The sequence below is a fragment of the Columba livia genome, chromosome 3, assembly GCF_036013475.1.
Source record: "Columba livia isolate bColLiv1 breed racing homer chromosome 3, bColLiv1.pat.W.v2, whole genome shotgun sequence".
In the NCBI taxonomy this organism is placed as follows: domain Eukaryota; kingdom Metazoa; phylum Chordata; class Aves; order Columbiformes; family Columbidae; genus Columba; species Columba livia.
The window spans coordinates 82,135,923-82,155,544 of NC_088604.1; the positions used below are offsets into that span (position 1 = coordinate 82,135,923).

At 34.8% G+C, this 19,622-nt stretch overlaps 1 protein-coding gene across 25 annotated transcripts in view; it reads right to left on the reverse strand.

The window, feature by feature from the left end:
- Positions 1 to 19,622, reverse strand: part of CEP170 (centrosomal protein 170) — a 95,020-nt gene that overhangs the window by 27,458 nt on the left and 47,940 nt on the right. For 16 of the 25 annotated variants that reach the window (XR_010471510.1, XM_065057870.1, XM_065057864.1 and 13 more), the window contains exons 10-11: positions 8,234 to 8,383; positions 2,602 to 2,728 (exon numbers count right to left, since the gene is read on the reverse strand). Coding sequence is in view for 24 of the 25 variants with exons in the window: in XM_065057870.1 (XP_064913942.1) it covers positions 2,602 to 2,728; positions 8,234 to 8,383 (277 nt within the window). In the remaining variant the exon portion in view is untranslated. The remainder of the gene's footprint in view (positions 1 to 2,601; positions 2,729 to 8,233; positions 8,384 to 19,622) is intronic. The other 9 variants (XM_065057875.1, XM_065057874.1, XM_065057872.1 and 6 more) reach the window with 1 other exon arrangement.

Below are 19,622 nucleotides of genomic sequence, written 5' to 3' on the forward strand. Positions count from 1 at the left end.
GTATAATTTCCTCTTTATATCTTGTAATAAAACCTCAACAAAATCATGTACTAACATAATTTAGAATAGGTATCTCCTAATTAAGGAGATTACATATATCAAAAGATATTTCTGTATTACTAGAAGTAGAATGTTAAAGAGTGTCCTGCAAAAGAATGTTTCATTCTACACAGTCCAAGGTGCTGATACAGAGTATGTGTTGATAAAAGCAATGTCTAAAAGGTTGCAATGGAATTACTGCAATGAACCATTTGTGGTTTATCACAGAGATGTGACCAGGACAGAAAAAGCCATCTTCCAAAAATGTACTTTCTAAAACTAGCACTCTGTAGGGAAAGGGAAGGAGTCATTTCAGAAGCAGGGTGAGAGCGCAAAGACAGAACAACATCATTTCCTCCTGCTCTGCTACAAACAGGTAGAATTTCTTTACAAACATGGATAACTTTGGTTGCAATTGAACAACCACCTGTTTTTGTGGCATCTTGGGCTAATCACTACCTTGCTGACACTCTGTGACTGTATACTGGGAAAGGGAACACTTCATGAACGTTTGTGTCATTTTCATAGAGAGATTATGGTATTTTTTCCTGCTTCATTGTAGTTTCAGTATGTATGTTTCATAATAAAAAGTGGAGGTTCAATGAAAATCAATCTGTGAAGACTGATTTCTCTCAGACATACCTACCAGATCAAATCTTTTATATATATTTCGGCATATAACTTGCTTCTTGGTGAATTTCAAACAGTCTGTAGTAGAAGGTAGGTGTGAAGTTGTTCAGCACTGTCTTTGGCTACATAGATGTTATGTGAAGTTTAACTACCAAGATTTCTAAAGAAAATACAGGCATCTGTGCCAACAAGACAGATTTTGAGTATAGGTCTTTAGACATGCATATCAAATTGTATTTTCACTACATCTTTGGTGCTTGAATGCTTCTGGATTTCTCCTGAAGCATTTTAGAATTCTTGCAGTATGTGTATCCACTATGCAGTACTTGCTTCACTTAAATCATAAAGTTCTTGTAATGGAAAAAAGAAGCATTAATCTCTCTGAAAATTAGTGTTAGTGTCCCATCTGAAAGTGACAATTTAAAACAATACAAAAATCCAAAAGACCACCAAACCCCAATTAACCACGCAAAGGATCAGTCTCGAGAGCTACGATTTTAGGCACCCTGTATGTATACCTGATCCGTCCAAGCAGTGCAAAATTTGCTCTTGATTTCCATTATTCTATATCCAAGGTGTATCAGATAATTTAATCCTTCCCCTTTCCTCTCCTTTGACTTTCAGTATCCTATGCAAAGTTCTACTGCTATGAGGGGTGGAAAAGTTACTACAGAAGCTGCAGTTACTGGTAAGAATTCTTCCATGCATTGAGAGAATAAATAAGAAATGTGAACAGTTTAGCTAAGGAGAGACACAGCCTTGACATCTGGGATTCACAAAAAAGGTATATAAAGTTGCTCATTGCTGAGGAGAAGGCTCCTATGATTTTCAAGAAACATGGAGGGTTTTCTGTGTTTCCAAGATAAGGACGTATGCTACACTTCAGCTGAATAATGACTGAATAACCAAGTCTCAGATTGGACTGTTTAACTACCAAACTATTGAAGTCCAATTTGAGGCCAGCACTGAGAAAGTGAAATTTTCTTTAATATTAAACTTTTAAAATACTTTTTTTTTTAGTAACAGTATAAGTTGGGCAACGACCTATTAGAAAACAGTGTAGGGGAAAGGGACCTGGGGGTCCTGGTGGACAGCAGGATGACCATGAGCCAGCACTGTGCCCTTGTGTCCAGGAAGGCCAATGGCATCCTGGGGTGTATTAGAAGGGGGGTGGTTAGTAGGTCAAGAGAGGTTCTCCTTCCCCTCTACTCTGCCCTGGTGAGACCACATCTGGGATATTGTGTCCAGTTCTGGGCCCCTCAGTTCAAGAAGGACAGGGAACTGCTGGAGAGAGTCCAGCACAGGGCAACAAAGATGATTAAGGGAGTGGAGCATCTCCCTTACGAGGAAAGGCTGAGGGAGCTGGGTCTCTTTAGCTTGGAGAAGAGGAGACTGAGGGGTGGCCTCATTTATGTTTACAGATATATAAAGGGTGAGTGTCACGAGGATGGAGCCAGGCTCTTAGTGACAACCAATGATAGGACAAGGGGTAATGGGGTACAAACTGGAACACAAAAGGTTTGAGAAGAAACTTCTTCACAGTGAGGGTGACAGAGCACTGGAACAGGCTGCCCAGGGGGGTTGTGGAGTCTCCTACTCTGGGGGCATTCAAGACCTGCCTGGACGCCTTTCTGTGTAACCTCATCTAGATGTTCCTGCTCTGGCAGGGGGATTGGACTGGAGGTCCCTTCCAATCCCTAACATTCTGTGATTCTCTGTGATTCTGTAATATTGGCACTCTTCTGCCATGCCAAACAACACTACTATTGAGCTTGATTTTATGCTGTTCCTTCTCAACAACACGAAATAATTGCAGGTGAAGATGAGGTACTAAGAGTAAGAAAGCTGCTTATGTAGGTACAAAATCACTCTTTTCTCCCTTTCACAAGTTTCTTCAGCAGAAATTATGCCAGCAAGAACAGCTTTTAATACCATTTTCTAATGGAGCAGGCACAGACGACTCCAATCTGATGTCATCTGGTTCATGACGTGTGTGATTAGCAGCCAAACTGGCCCACTGTGATACCCAACGTTTACTTCCAGGGGCAGTAGAACCTTCCTAAGGAAGAAAAAAAATTAAAAAAAAATTACAACTATTTTATAAAAAGCTCCTCTTTCCAGTTTTCTTCTTTTGAACAGATATATCAGACACTATTTTCCTGGAGGAAGTTGAAAAAGGAGTTCACCTTCATAAATTTTAGAGTTAGAAGCTCTAGAATGGCAAACAAACAAACACAATCTACATAGCTGCAAAATCGGACAGAATCAACAGCATTTCATAATGCAGTGAACTTTTAAACATCAGAACTTATATAAAATTTATTAGAACATGTGCTCGTTTTCAAACAAGGTTATTTCAGTCCTCACATCAGAAAAGCAGGAAAAAAACATGGGGTATAAGGGTGTGTTTGTGTTCAAAAATTAAAAATGTGCACCAGGAAGACAAGAAAGTGACATTTTACCAGTTCAGAAGACCCTCTTGTCCAGATGAAATATTGTATTTACTTCATTACAGAAAGACTACCTTAAACACTGAAAGAGTAAGAGAACTTATGATGGATAGGAAGATCAGATTGTTTGGCCTAAACAAAAAAGAAGCAAAGATCAGATTTAAACCATCCTACTAGGTAACAGTGAAGGCAATGTAATCAGTATCTGATCATTTTTTGCAGCTGACCTAAAAAGGAAATTATTTATTTTTTTGACGGTAAGACTTTTGAATCCTTGAAAATTTTTGAAATGTAAAATAGTAAATATAAAATTTAAATATAAAAAATAAAAAATAATTCACACTGTGAATTATTTTCTTAGAATAAAAATATTATAAAATTCAAGTTTAGTAAGAACAAAGGAAGGCAATATAACGTTTCTGTTATTTATAGGCATTTCTGAACACAATGCAAAGAAAAGGGAGCCAGAAAGCATATTACAAAAACCCCATGCAAAAATGTCTAGCACTTATGCATTCATAACTCCTACTGAAGGCTAATATTTCTTTCATATCTCTAACCTTTCTTTTCTCTATTTCCTGTCCACATTAGTGAAATTTCATCTTTAATCAACAATTAATTACAGGTTAAACCAACTATGACAGATGTCTCAATTATCTTTGCTACAGAAAACTGCAAATAGTTCCTTGTGTATCACCTAACTAGTTCCAGAGGCAGAGAGGTATGTGTCAGAAATCTGAATTCTACTTCACAAGAGAGAAATATCTCAAGACCTTGTAGGCTAACTGTAGTGAAGGAACATGATAAATTACTTTTCTCTGAAAGTAATTACATTGCCATAAAAACATCTTCTACATAGCAGTGGATGTAAATACATGTTTTGCCAACTCTCTTTATATACAAGCACAAACAACAAAGCTATGAAAAGCAGTGTTTTCTGACAGCAGTTTAAGCACATCCAAAAGGTGTAAGGTTTATAAAACACATATTCAGATATCTTAATCTTCTTCCTATAATCCATATTAACCTGCATCTTACAGGCTCTCAAGAAAGTAATTCTCCAAATCTTGTCCTGAATAGCAAAAGAAATTTCCTAGTCTTTCAGAAAAGCTGGGTTTACGTAAGAGACATCAGCCTTTTAACTTTGTGCTTACCGTTTTCACATATACAAACTAAATCGGAGCAACAGATCTTCAGAAAATGTACCAACGGATTTCTGTGGACTTATTATTAAGGCTGAAGATTTAGGTTTTCAGTCTCTACATCTGGAAAAAAAACCCCCACACGACACCTCAAAGCATCTCCAATACTTGGCATTTTAGAACAGAATAATATATTTTTAAAAATAAATTCCAACTACCTGAAACAAACAAACAAAAGATGTCTTTTCAGACACATACTCCACTCATCTAATTTTGTAAGAATCATATTATGCCACCCTTTCATAAACTGAAGTGTTGTCTTGAAAGCAGTTGTTTTAGTTCCTCCTTACTCGCTTCAGAACCAGTATTCCTGTGTGGGTGATTATCTTTTTCAAATTTCCATACTGACTTCATTTACAGCCAGTGTCTTCACACTTTTTCCTGGAACAACACTGACATCTATCTCAAATATTTCTTTATTTTTCTGCTGCATTTACTCCACTTACACAGCAAAATCCAGCAATTGTACTCATCTCAGCTAATACTTTGCTAGACTAACTGAATTGTATCCATCTGTTCTAGTAAGGTAAATCTCCATTCCCTTGTTAATTTGAATAGACCTCTTTGTACCTTGTCTAGTCTTTTATTCACCTTTCTTAATCAAGAATAGTAACAATTCTAGTGCCAGTATTTCAGAGGAAGTTTCACCAACACTTTGTACTTTGGCAGTAGCATTTTCCTTTACTACTGACAATACATTTTCAGTGTATCCACATGGCACATGCCACATAGCATTGGTGACACAATCATCCTGTGTTTCAATACAGCATCTAAGCTCAAACAAAAAACAAGTTTCAAACTGAATGCTTTGCTCTACAAAAGGACAGGAGTGTAATTAGAGAGGACAAAAGGAAACACAGCCTCCAAATACACACAGCAGTACTCCACTTCTAAGAAGCAATGTAGCAAATATTAACATTAACAAAGTTATTCAATATTCACAATGTGAGCATTATTATTTATCTTCAGTGGGAAAGATGTGAAATGGGCATTCAAAACAGGAAAATGAACATTGTCGTCAATGGCACTGATGACTCTGCAGATGCAGAAACAGGTTTTTAAACATGTTGCAGTCATAACAAAACCAAAACACACAAAAAATAAAAACCAGGTATGCCCTTCAGAAGCACATCAAAGAAAATGTTGATAATTCATATATTTTAATGTAATTTAAGAACTGGAGTTAGCATAAATAACTGGCCACTGAAAACTAAATGGAAGATTAATAGATAAAACACAGCCCAAATATCTGCAGTATTTTTATTAATCAAAATCACACAGAATAAATAATAACAACAGTGGTGAGAATATTATCTTTGTACTCTTATTTAATTTTTTTTCTTAAATCACACTTACCTTGGTTGGAAAGTGGCAGCTTATAATACAGAAAATAAAAATATTTAAATATTTTATATAGATGAATTTAGTATTTCTACTGCCTATCTGTAATCACCAAAAAGGCAAGAATGAGTACATGCAGACTCAGTGCAACTGTGTCAGACATTTACTCTGCATTTTATTTAGTCTCATGACATACACTACTCCAAAGTACCAAAGCTTGTCATATCAAAGGACAAACTGAGAATTTCTTTAGAAGAAAAGCAATTTTTGGGTTCTTCCCAAGCACATTATTCATGATACTTCACACCCCTATAAAGTGAAGATATTAAGTTCAGAATAATCTTTCAACCTCAAAACTGTTTTCATAAAATCTTCATAGTTTCCCAAGCCATCTTTTCCATCTTCCTGCACTGAAATATCTTAACATTGTATTCTCTGCTTTTTCTATGTCAATCATGTTCCGAATATGCCTCATTCTGCTAAAACATCGATAGGAGCAACTGTGACGCACAGCTGGAACAAGGTCCACCCACAATCTGAGTGGAGGTAAGCCTGGGATGCTAAGCTACCCTGAGGTTACCTAACTGCTTAGCCAAGATCTTCAATAAGGTTTATTAACTTATGATATACAGCTCAGTAATGCAGTAAGTCTTCCAAAAACCACAAGCAGAGTAGTTTGTATATAATGAGAACATGATGCCTATGTACTTTACAAATCAAACAATCTGCCTTTCATTTGCCTAATGATAAAACAGAGTGTAGGTTTTGGTATTAAGACTTAAATATTACAACCTTCTCTCAATAGTTATCCTCATGATTGTTTTCCATTATGACACTATAAAAGGCACCTCTGTTTTTCTGAATTAGATTTTTTTACTTCCACATACATATCAACCAACTTCTATTTTTAATTTTCTCTAGTAAGTTTTGTCTATCTCCATCTGTCCTTATCTCTTACACTAATTCTTTCTACAGCCACATTGCGTATGTTAGTTTTGCTCCTTTACCTATCAAAGAACTTTAATTTTTTCCCTATCATGGCTTGTAATAATCTTGTAAATTAAGACTAGGCCAAATAACCCATTCCCTTCCCAATATACAAAGGCCTTTTTATTCAGCAAAGCATCCGCAGTAATAAAAAGGCATCATGCTTGTAACTTCAACCTAAATCAAAGGGAGTTTTACTATGCTATTTCCAGGATTCTTAAACCTGCTCTATGATTACAGAAATGGTATGTCTTCTAAAATCAAACTCTATTATTTGCAAAATATGCCACTTTGAAAGCTCAATTATGTTCATACAATAAATAATCTATTCTTCTGCTGCTTATGAAATTATCAATATTTCCACTAGTCTTGAAAATTGATATGGCTGAATGCTGCAAAAGGCATGAAAAAGGAGAGAAAGACTGTGGTTACAGATTCATGCAGAGCAGCAAGGTGAAAGGCAGAGTTCGTCAAATCCTTCCACATGATATACCCATACTGTGTGGCAATAATTTACTCAAAGCAATAAACTCATAGAACCTGTTCAAAGATACTAATCTAGATGCAGTTACACACTTAGCATATCAAGACTGCACGGTAGCTAAAACACAACCATGACAAAGGACGCCTTCTCTAGGAGAAACAAATTACTAGATACTAAACTCAATGTAATTGTATGGCAGGCCCATGAAGTCATTCTTCAGGCTCTCTTTACATACTCCATAAAATTTGTTTATTTATAAAGTTTGCTAATTTACAGGATCATACTTCAGAAACAGTTTGCCATGGCAAGTAGAAGTGTGGCATGCTTCATTAGTGTTACCAGATTAATACTCCTCAAGTGTGAGCCTGTTTTGTCCCCAACTCATATCATGTTATAGTTTATCCATCCTAATGATATCAGAATGTGTCCCAAGATTTCAATATGAGATATGATTAACATCTAGTTTGTGTGCATATTCCAAATCATATATAAAAACCAGGCATTTGCCTTCGCGTAATCTTTCACCAGCTGATTAAATTATACTGTTTCCGAGGCAACCAACATAAGCAACTTCTCACGAGTGGCATCTCACTTGAGAACTCAAACCATGAATGCAAGCATCTAAAGTCCTCTGGCTTTGGAAAAACATCTGAAATTTATTATCCATGTATTTTTTTCCTAGCTGACTTCATGTCAAACATTAAACACATATACCTTATTTCTGAATTTAAATACAGTTACTTGCTTTGGGCTATAAAACATAACCAGCTTTTCCTCAGTTCTGCTGCATAACTTACAGAGGAATATACTGTGCAAACGTGTGTTGCAAATAGAAGGGTGCAAGGATGCTCCTGCTACGTTTCCAATACACTGGTAGTGCACATAGAAAGGTAGCAAAGTTTAAAACACCTCCACAATGTAATTTGCCAATCCCTGACAGAGAAGTTTTGATAATGTAATAAAGGCCTAATAAAATACTTATAGATCTGAGCTAATATCATCTAGGCAAGGTTTTGTTTGCTGTTTAACACTTACTGGTCAGTTATTAGTGCTCTCTCTTATTGGAAGAAAAAAGAAGACCATCAAAAATTAAATTCTACCTCTGTGTCAAGAAATCCAGTTGTACTCAGTGGTCTTTTTTCTTCCAGCACTACTGTAGCAGAATTTATAGCCCAATCTTTTACTAAATCTTTCTGGTTCTCGTTGATTACAGGCCTATTATAATCCTGGCTGTCATCCACTCCAAATACCTGAAAATGAAACAAATCATTACATAAATTAACCCAATACCATCCTGATACAATGTTCAATGTTAATGGATGGATGGTGGCATGCTGGATAGTGAGTTTAAATAATTTTTGTTGTATTATGCTTATCTGTCATCTTGGTGAAATCTACAAATGAAACAGAAGAAATATCTAGAGCAATTAAAAAAAAGAGCAGAAGTCTATGTCAACACTGTGAAAATTTAAGGAACTGCTAAGTTGGAATGGGTCAGATATGGAAAAAATGACACCTTGATGAAAGAAACAAAAGGTAAAGCCAAAATCATTACGAAAACAATTTTACAGTCCACTTCTTAATTAAAGAAAAAAAACCCAAACAATTACTGGAATAATTTTCAGATCTTTGCCATTATCTAGTAAAAACAAGAAATAAACATTTTATTATTTCTCTAATACAAACAAAATTTCAGTTTTTCATTAGTCAGGGACTTAGCAGATGTTTTAAGTCTGCAATGTCTTAGAAACTGTGTAGACTCACCTCATTCAAGGTATGACTTGTCATAGTTCTACTACACTGTTTCCTAGTGATGCGTATATTAATCCCTTCTGCTTGTGATAGAATATTTTCCTCATGACATTTAAAAACATTGCTCATAGAGAAAAATATTATCAAGGCAATTTAGTAATAAGGATTTAAGCAGGAGAGCAAGCATGTAGTCTGTCAACTTAAGCAATATGATTTCAGAATTGATGTATACTTCGAAGTTATTTCAGAGAAAATTTTGTATCCTGGAAACACGTATATTATAAAATGTATAAATATTTGCCCATGAAATGATAAATTCACAACTATTAAGGATTCAGACATTAAAAAAAATTACAGACTAAAAATGGAAAATGTACACACACATAACAATTATCTGCTAAAAAGAAACTGTAAACATTAAAAATTGCTTTGTCTTAGAGAAAGACAAAGAAAAGGAAAGAAGGAAATAATCTTCAGGGATGTTATCACCCTATAAAAAAAATCAGTAATGCAAAGTGAAAAAGATATACAGAAACATTTTTTTCCCAAAACCTGTTTGGTAATTCAGTTTTGCACAGTAAAGCTAGAGGACTGGTGTAGTAAAATTCTAAACAAGGTTAGTGTATTTAAAATGGATTCACCACTAGATGGACACAAACCATGTTTTTTAGTGGCTGAGAAGCAGATTTAAAAAAATCCCAAAACAACAAAGCACCCTGTCATTCATCTCCTGCTTATGCTCTTCTAAATGTCCAGGAAGATTTTGCTATAGCATTCATACATTTATAACTGAGGCAGATTTTTCAAATGAATTGGATTTGTATTTTGCTTTTGTGCAAAAAGTCTGCTTTCTGCAATTCTAAAATTCTGGCAGTGCCGCTCAATTTTCAAATAATAAATCATGTCTAGATACACCTATGCACCAGTTACTTAAGAATATTTAATAAATATTTATTTTCTTAAATAAAGTGTGATATAACATACATTTTCTCTTCAATTATACACTTTTGATTTGTAGTTGTAGCAATTTTTGAAGGTAAAAATCAGTTCTCATCCACTGCCTCCTTTATTTGAATATATCACTACTCTTGCAGCCACTTTTTTCCCTATTTAATTTAGTTTCGTTGATTACAGAGAAGTTTTACGTGTTCTTTTAAATGAAAGGAAATTCTGATTTTATCGCATGAGCATCTGAAGGAAAATAAAAATTCAACATCTGTGTATCTAATAAAGACTACAGGATTAAATTGCTGCCTGTAAATTACTACATATTATCTGGTGGTACATTCATTTACCATGTCAAACTTCTTTACTTGTATCACAAACAACAGCACTTAAGGCATCTCTCTTTCAGTCTCACTTTTCCTAATACTGAAGTCCTATTTAAGCAAATTTTGTTACTCTTCCTCTATTACTGAAATTACTGCAAAACCAAATTTGAATGTTGTCTGTTTTTTCCTGTGAAAGGTAATATGGGTAGCAATAAGACTCCACTAATAGATTCACCTCCTAATACTACTCCTAATGAACCCTCTGGTTATATAGTGAGGATATCATAGGCCAGAAAAGATAATAATGTCTCCAAATATTCTGTTTGTTAGAAAGAAAGAGAAAGCATCTTCTTCGGTAAACGTGCATTTTTGCACTACACATTCATTCTACATCTAGGAGCACTGGTATGTGCAGGCACCTGCCCTATCACAGACGCACTACTACACAACTGCAAAGCTCCTCTTCGGAGCAAGAAAAAAGAGATTCACACAAGCGTGATCTATCCTAAAGACTAAGTTCAGAACTGTGGTATATAAAAGCTTTTGAAAACACAGCCCTTAATATATAATAAAGACTTCAAATATGAAAACTATTCAGAAGATAAAACAACTCATTTAATATTTGACAAAATTTAGAACATCACTTGCACACTTGTCACACATCTGCAGAAAATTAATACTACCAGAACTTCGGGATTAACTGATCCGCTTACACTGTTCACCAAATAATGAGGATATACCCTCAACAGAAACAGCCATGGAATAATCTGAAGGTTTCTGCTGAAAATTGTCTCTCTACCATTTAGAAAAATGTGATTTCTACTTTATGGGTTGCTATGATAAGCTATGTGTGCAAACAGTGAGCTGTTGTGATTGAAGCCTGAATAGAGAGACCTGTATCTTCCTGCAAAGACAGAATAACATTCTTCAAGGCTTTTGATTCTTCTCTGTATATCTTTATGATTTCAAAGTTATTTAAGGAAAGTCGAGGAGATAAACAAATCAAATATCTGAGGAAATGCTGATGACACCCATTGCTGCATCTCCTATCCATTTCTTCAAAACACTAAAGTTTCTTTTTGTAAAGCTTGTATTTGTCAGAAGCAGCAGCTACAGCTTTAAACGGAAGCAACTATCATCTGTATTTGGATTAACTGTGATTTGGGAAAAAAAGATGAAGTCAGGTTCCAAGATAGAGGTTTGGACATGGTGAGCTCTTTGAAAAATGAGAAGAAAGCCTTTTTTTGTTTTAGTTTTAACAGAAGAGGGTAGAGGGAGTCTATGCATTAATTTATTATTTCCAAGAACTTTCCTAACCATCTTGAATCACATATATCCAGCACAGATCTGTCCACGGAAAACAGAAGTTTCCTAAATCTTTTACACTTTTTAATACAACTGTAAACAATAAAGACTTTGACAAAATTCTGCCAAGCAATGTTGGGCCAGATGACCCTTGAGGTCCCTTCCAACTTGCTGTTCTACAAAAATTATGGTCTTGCATTTTTGGAGAGAGTATGGAGGATGGGGAGTAATCTGTTTATTTTTTAACTTCAGTAGCTATGAAGAAAACAATTCATAGAAATCTTAAAAAAAGGAAAACCAAAAAAACCCTGCAGTTATCAATGCCGCTTTTTACGCAGACATAATTTAAAAATGATTTCTGCCCTGCTCTGTACTCTGTTTATTTTTATGAAATGATATTTTAGCAGAAAGAGTAGATTATTTAATCCTGAACGCTTTGCATTTCATAAAGTTATGAAACCAAAACCAGGATAATAATTTTCACAGACTCCCTGAAATCTGACTGATGGAGAAAAATCTAGGCAATGCACCAATCTGCATCATTACATGGGGTTCCTCCAGGGTCTCTGCCACACAGCTGTAATGGCAGAACTGTCAGAAACATTGTATAAACTGTGGTGGTGGTGTTTAAAAATAACTATTGTTATGAAGCATGAAACAATTTCCATTGCAAATTAGGACATTTTGAATGGCAAGGGAATGACAACAACACTGCTGTAAGAAAGTCAAGCCCCATTTATGAAATGTAGTCAACATAATTTTGTTTAACCTGCAATCCAGTTGACCTCTTAAGCAAATGAATTAACAGGAGAAAGACTGCATCTGATTTTGGTCCCCACAATATACGAGAGACTGGGTCTAACTGAAGGGAGCTCAGCAGGGGCCACCAAGATGGTCAAGACTGCAGTAGCTTCCCTGTGAGGAGAGCCTGTAGAAGCCATGCTTGACCAGTCTGGAGAAGGAAAGGCTTTGGGGGTGCCTAACAGCAGCCCCACCTAACCAGCAGTACCTAAGGGGAGCACATCAAGATGACAGCCAGGCTCTTCAGAGCGGTGAACAGATAACTTGCAGAAGTTGCAACAAGACAGATTCAGACAGGAGATAAAGAAAAACTTTTTCACTTTGAGTACAACCAAGCAAGGTTGCCTTGCCTCTGTCCTTGTTAAGTGGGAAGATTCAAATGGAAAAAGTCCCAAGAAACTTGTGTGATCTTAAAGCTGGTCATGCTTTGTGCAGGGGTTTGGACTACTGGTTCCATCAGTAAAACAAACCTACAAGACAGCAAGCTAAAAATATACATATAGCAAGTCCCAAAGCATCATTTTGTTACTTGCTGGAATGCAAACCCAGCCTGAATAGTAAAAAGGCAAAGTACAAAATAACTGATTGCAAAACAATTGCACCTCAATGTAGATATTAATAAATTCCATCACTTTATCTCAGCAACAGTTTTTCCAATATTGTAACTGAAGGTATAACTTTATCTACATAAAACAATAATTTGAAAAATTATTTATCCAATAACAATCAAGAACTAACAAAATCTATGTAACACAACACAAGCAAGATGCAAGAAGTACTGGTGTATTTTTGCAGACAGTATTAGTTACAAGACCAAATTTGAGCATAAGCCTCCATCCTCTTCTGCAAGGGCTAATTTTGTGGAAAGCAGAGTAATCTGTTTTGGCAAGCCATACACATTTCCCTGTGAAAAGAGCTCATGAGCTCATGACTCAGAGCACACCTGCTTGTCACCATAGCTGAAACACAACTTTAACAGCAGCTAGCTTTAGTGAATGGAATTGTTATCGTTCCCTCTCCTTTCCCCTCTCCCCCACCCCCCAACAGAAGAATATCTTTCGTATCACAGATGAACTATACTAGAGGTTAGTATAACGACTTTACAATTTACTATCAAAAGTGATGATTCTTTAAAACCACAGAAGCTATTTGTCTTTATTGATACATGCGAGATCATCTAGAAATTAAAATAAAAACTGGTCAGAAAAATTAACGGCAACAGGAACCATTTTTCTGAATCAAAAGGAAGAAAACTGGTGAGCTAAAATTAAAACAAAACCCCACTTGATGCTTTCCTTATGTGCTTTCAATAAACTTTCAAGTCCTTGTGTACGAAATAACTTTTTCTGGTTGTATCTCATTTAACTGCATTTCAGAGTTCCTAATGCTAGGATTTATACTTTAATTAATGTATCGAAATAAACTAATTCATGTTTTCTTTCATTTATGAACATCACACTGTGGATCTACAATATTATAATTAGTCAGTACTTAATGTCCACAGATGTAGTTCCTCATCCAATTAATTACTGAAGATACTGATATCAATGGAAAAAAAGGTCTTATCTGAGAAACCTAGTAGAGATATTCACTCAGTTTTATAGCAAATTGTGTATGTTGGAACAGGGCTTCTGTTATTCTGCATATATACTTACTACACAAAGCATCAGAAAGCATTTCCAAGAGCATTAATGCAAACTAAGAGCATAAATTTTATTCAAAATACAAATCCGAAGAATTCTATCTAGCCTTAAAATTTTTAGTTTCTAACATTTCCCCAACAGTCTTACTGTTGTAGTCTTAAAATAAAGGGTATGCAGTAATTACTAACATTATTATTAACAGAAATCCAACAAATAAATAATAAGGATTCCAGATGCAATTCAGAGAGCTAGAACTAGGAACCTATCCATTAATGATGGTATTTGTAAACTAAAAGTATATTAATAATTCTTCTGTTCTTTCAGATCCTAACAACAGTTACAGACACAACCTAGAGATGTATTTGGAAAGGATGATGATTTAAATGCTATTAATTTCAGTGCAGGCAATCTGTATACATGGAGCAGAACAAAACCCAAATTAAAAAAGTATGTAAAAGGTAATTCAAAGTTGAACAGTTAAAAAAGTAAACTAAATCAAAGCAGTGCACAGGTAAAGGACAAGGGCCTGTACTGCACAGTGCATTAAAGACCATGGCAAAAGCACCATGGCAAAACAAAATAAGGAGCAAGTGGCTAAATTTGAAATAAGGTATTTGCCATTGTGAAGTGATGAGAATGTAAATTAGAATAGCAATTATGTTTCATACTTTTCAGGGGTAAGGAAGATGATGAGTATATATGATTGTAAGGGAAAGCAAATAAAAGTAGATTTCAGAAAACTTGTGAAGTGATACAGTCAGACCAGCAAGAAAAAAAAACAGGGGGGGAAGAGACATGAATTTGGAAACACAAGCAGGATTTGGACACAGTTTGGATGTACTAAGCAAGATAAGCCACACTCCGAGGATGCTTGATTGACAGGAAGAGAGGATTCCAGGAAGCAGTGAAGAGGCTTCAGACCCATATGCAGACCACGTTGGCAATGCTGCACTTAGTGTTCAGACTGAGCTCCTCATAATTCTTCCAAAGGAGGCAGTCCAGACAGTCATAATGTACAGTAAACTGGTTGTTAAAAGTCAGAGTTACTGATCAGATAGAAAAGAAAAAACGCACACATTTTCTTCCTACCTTTGAGAAACAGGGATGAGCCAGAGTACAACACCTACGCTCACTTTCTGTTTAACTACTGCATGAGCTCTGTTTAACCAAGATGCTTCTGAGGAGGCTGATTGTAATAGTTTTTGCTTGTTCTTGGCAGTTATCCTAGCCATCCCCGGCGAGCAGACTGTGTTCTGTGCATGAATAGTCACGGATTTTCACAGAAGCTGTTTATGTCATTTTAACTATATATTGAAGATACAGAATCAGATGCAATACGCCCTGGTATAAAAAAACTACACAGGCAAATGGAAAGGATCGATATGCCAAGTCTAATAACTTCCTCTTACCAGATGCCAGTAACATATTTACATGCATACATAGTTTGCACCTGTTTGCTACAGTGAATAATTCATTTTCTTTAGAATTCCAAATTCAAAAAGTAACAAGAAATTAGAGACTCCTCCCCTACAAACATCCTCTGAAATCTTGACAAAATGTATACACTCAGATGATTCGATAGGTTTCAACTGTTCTACTGCCTTTTTAGCATCATATTCATAAAATACAGTCCTTCTGTGACCAAGAAATTCTGTGAGGCTAAAGGCATTCTTTCTAGAAGAACTGCTGAAACAACGGTAAAAGCAAAGAAACCCAGAGGGCGTGAAAAGACAGGAGATCTGAAAGTCATTTTCTGAAAACAGATATGTGTGTCTTGCTTAGAGTTATTGAAACTTGCTGACATTTTTTATTTCTTCTGACTTGTTCCCTGCCCGTTGATTCTTTTCAGGTAGTTTGTAATTTGTAATACTGCAAAAATTTCCCAAGAGGAGTTCCATAATGTGTATGTTAACTCTATAACAAGAGGAATTACAATAACATGTATGTTAAGAATTGCAGTGAAAAACATTTCCTCCTCCCTGCTACATTTGCATTATAAGTTTTTGGATGAACACAGTTTTAGTAAAAGAGTTCAAAATATACATTTTCTAATAAACCGTGCAGATCTTAAAAAATGTTTTGATTTGATATACGGCTCCATGTTTCAAAATCAATCCCTGCTGTGTATTGCACACTATTTAGAAATGATGGAAAATATGTGAATTAGTCTATACTTCTCACAGAATTAGAATGATACATACAAATGTAATAATGCAATAAAATACCTACTTATGATATTGTCACTCTCACTTTCAAAATATTTAGCATAATATCAATCTTAAACTTCTCCATCCATAATTCCTCATTTAGCAGTTATTTAATGCTTAATACAATGTTTCATGCTATCAGCAAGATTATTCATAAAACTTTTAAGGTTTGCAACAGAGAAGTCAAGATCTTGTAAACAAGCTTTATGAACACTTAAAGCAACAACAGCAACAAATTATTCGAAACTAAGCAATCTTTGAAGAACACATCAGCGTGTAACATAATATGGTATGAAGAGACATAGCCTGGGAGCAAAAAGTGGAAGGGGATTCCATTTTCTTACAACTGCCTTTCAGAATAGATTTCTACTCATACACAAAGAAGAACATGTCAAAACAAACTGAAATGTAAGTTTCATGAGCAGAAAGATTTAGAAGATGAAAATGGAAAACCTAGTGCCTATATGAACACCAGCACAGCTTTCTCTCCAAAGTATCAGTTACCCCATAGTTTTAAATAGGAAAAAAGAATCTCTCTCAAGATCGTGTCAATAGAATACTATGTTATATATATTCTTTGCATAGTTTAAAATCAAATAAAACTAAAGATGATAGCATGTACATTAAAAACAAGGTCATGACTACTATGGCCTGTCTGTCTATATAAACAAAGACTTAAACGGCATGCTTTTCCAATTAAAAATAAATTGGAACATTATCTGAAATATGAGAAAATCTCCAAAGAGCTTGCAAAAAAAAAAAAATCAAATAATTTAATTGTTTTTTATTTATTGCTTTAGCCTACAAGTATTTAATATTCCAAACACATCCAGAATTATTTCTACATTCATTAATGAAAATTTATTATTGGTAGCATTTTGCTTTCTTGAAAAAAGGAAACTCATTATCCTGATAATTTGCAGTGGTTTTATATTGAGAAATAGGAAGATGAGCTGCAGAAACATAATTTTGAATTCTTTCATTCACCGATTGACTGACCTTTCCGTGGCCTGGGAAGATTTTTTTAACCTGATAAGACTGCTAAGAACAACTTTCCTCTAATAGAAGAAAATTAATTAATTAAAAACTGTGAACAAAAAAAAATTCTAACACAGTTCAAAATAGAGAGCAAATGCTAACTGTTAACAGAAGAAAGCAATGAACCTATCTAAAGGGCAGAATGGCTGAATGTAAAAGAAAACTAAATTCTATGACTGTGCCCCACGACTGGTGTATTCCATATGTTAAAAGCAACACTAAAAACATGTTCTAAATCGGATCAAGATCCTGTTTTTTTTTTCTATTTTGTACTTAGCTGTTAGCTGCAACAATGAGTACTATTCTGCTAGAAAAAGTTGTGGTTTTCTGAAGCTATTTGAGTATATTGTATGCCTAGTATGTTCAATGTGGTCTTTGAAGTATGTAAGAACAGCTTTTCTTCTTTACACATTGATGAAATTGCTCCCAATGGTAGTTTTAAAAAGAGCTCTACAGATATAAAAAGAGAGCCACTGTCCACTATTCAATCATAACTTTCTTTCATGTTATTAATGTACTTGTTTTCTAAACCCATTTGCCTACTATCCAATTCATACTTCTCTATGAATTTAAGTTATATCTGAACACCTGGATGCAGAAATATCATTGGCTAATGAAAGGACTTTCAGGAGCAAAGTTTATTGCTATTTTTCAAGTGTTCTCTATAAAGAACATTAAAACACAGCCATACATTTGTACTGTAGAGAACAAGAGAAAAGAACATGAGTTTGTGAGGAACAGCACTGATCTTGCTTACAATTTATATTTTGTGAACTAAAGGTGACAGAGGACCATATGGAAACTCATAACAGAATAAAAATGCAAATAAACTAGTGATAGAAGAGGGAAATGTACAACACTTTTCCACACCAGTAATACTGCCAGTATTCACTCAGTCTTTATATATATAAACCACTCCCCCCCCCAAAAAAGAAAAAAAAAAGAAAAAAAAAAGAAAAAACAAACAAACAAACAAAAACCACAACAATCCAACAAAACCAAACCCTTAAACCAACCAACCAAAAAACCCTCACAAACAACCAAACCCAGGATTTGACTTAAGTAGTAACAGTGTCAAGTTACTAAAAAAAGATTATGGGTCAGAAGTCCCAGAATATGTATTTGAGAGAATATTTCAGTAATACAAGATGGAGTTTTTGTGCATGAGTTTCTGTTACTTGTGAAAAGCACAGGTGAATCCTATGTTAGCAAAGAAATATTAAGGGGATGGCATTCTCACCCATTAACTGACTAAGGAGGGAACACAGTTACAGTCAGTTACAGCTGAAGATTACAACTGTTTGCAAATGATAATCACTATCTCTACAATGGGAACTCTGAGAAATCTTTTCATTCAGAAATATTACTAAATTAAATTCACTTAACCAAAACCACTCCCCAAAAAAATCCTAAGATATACTGATTTTCCTTCTATGGTAGTTTCAGGCTTTGATATTTGTCCTGGTCGTGTACACATGTATGTACTGTATTTTAAAACAGAAACAACTATGATATCTTATGATGACTACTTTTCTGTCTGTGCGTAATAACATAGTCAGAGATTTCTCCTAACCTCTACAAAATTTGCCTTTTTTTAACTTATTATTTAATTTTAAAAATTAATATTTTTTAGTTATTCTCCAAGATGTTTGTTTTGTTCTACGAGACATAAAACACCAATTATAAACATAAATAATCTGTTTAAAGCTGGCCACAAGGCAGTGAAGTTTACTTCCTCCGAGAATATCTTTCAGATTTATGAATAAAATTCAAATAACAGCACAGAAGAAATAATAACTATTATTATTCCTGAAATACTAAGTCATTGTATCAGTTCCTATTGTGGCTGATCACATCACAAAGATTTTAAAATAAAAGCAATCCAAATGATTAACTGACATACAAGTGAAACCAGAACAATCTTTGGAGGATTCCAGGCATGTACAGGCATGTGCATCTTCTCTTTTATAACTGAAAACTATCTACTTACTATTTTTATGATGTGCTTTATTTTTTGCCCTAAAACCAAATCCATTTTTTTTTTTATCTTGCAAATTTGCAAGCAATTTAACAAATTTCCCTTTTCCTGGTCAGTTCAGTCTCTGTGGGCATTTACATAAATTGATTTTATTACAGTGACCTTGCCTGTTGATAATCTTGTCTGATTTTGATTTCATTGGCTCAGCAAATTATCTAAGTGTTTGAAGTCATGTAAGAGTGTAATGTTTTTGGAATCTTTCATTTTAGGTAAGCGACAGCCATTTACTCCAAGGCAGTTATCACTGCAGATAAATGATCACACTTTGCTCTCAGAAAAAAAGCACCTCACTCTAAAGCTTTCCTCTGCTTCTTAGAAAATGTCTTCCTCTTTCCTTCTGTTTATTTTTGTATCTTTCTCACAGCCTCTTTTCAAAAGCCAGACTTTAAAATGGTCAAGGAAAAAAAGAATACATTGTTATTCTATTCCTTTTC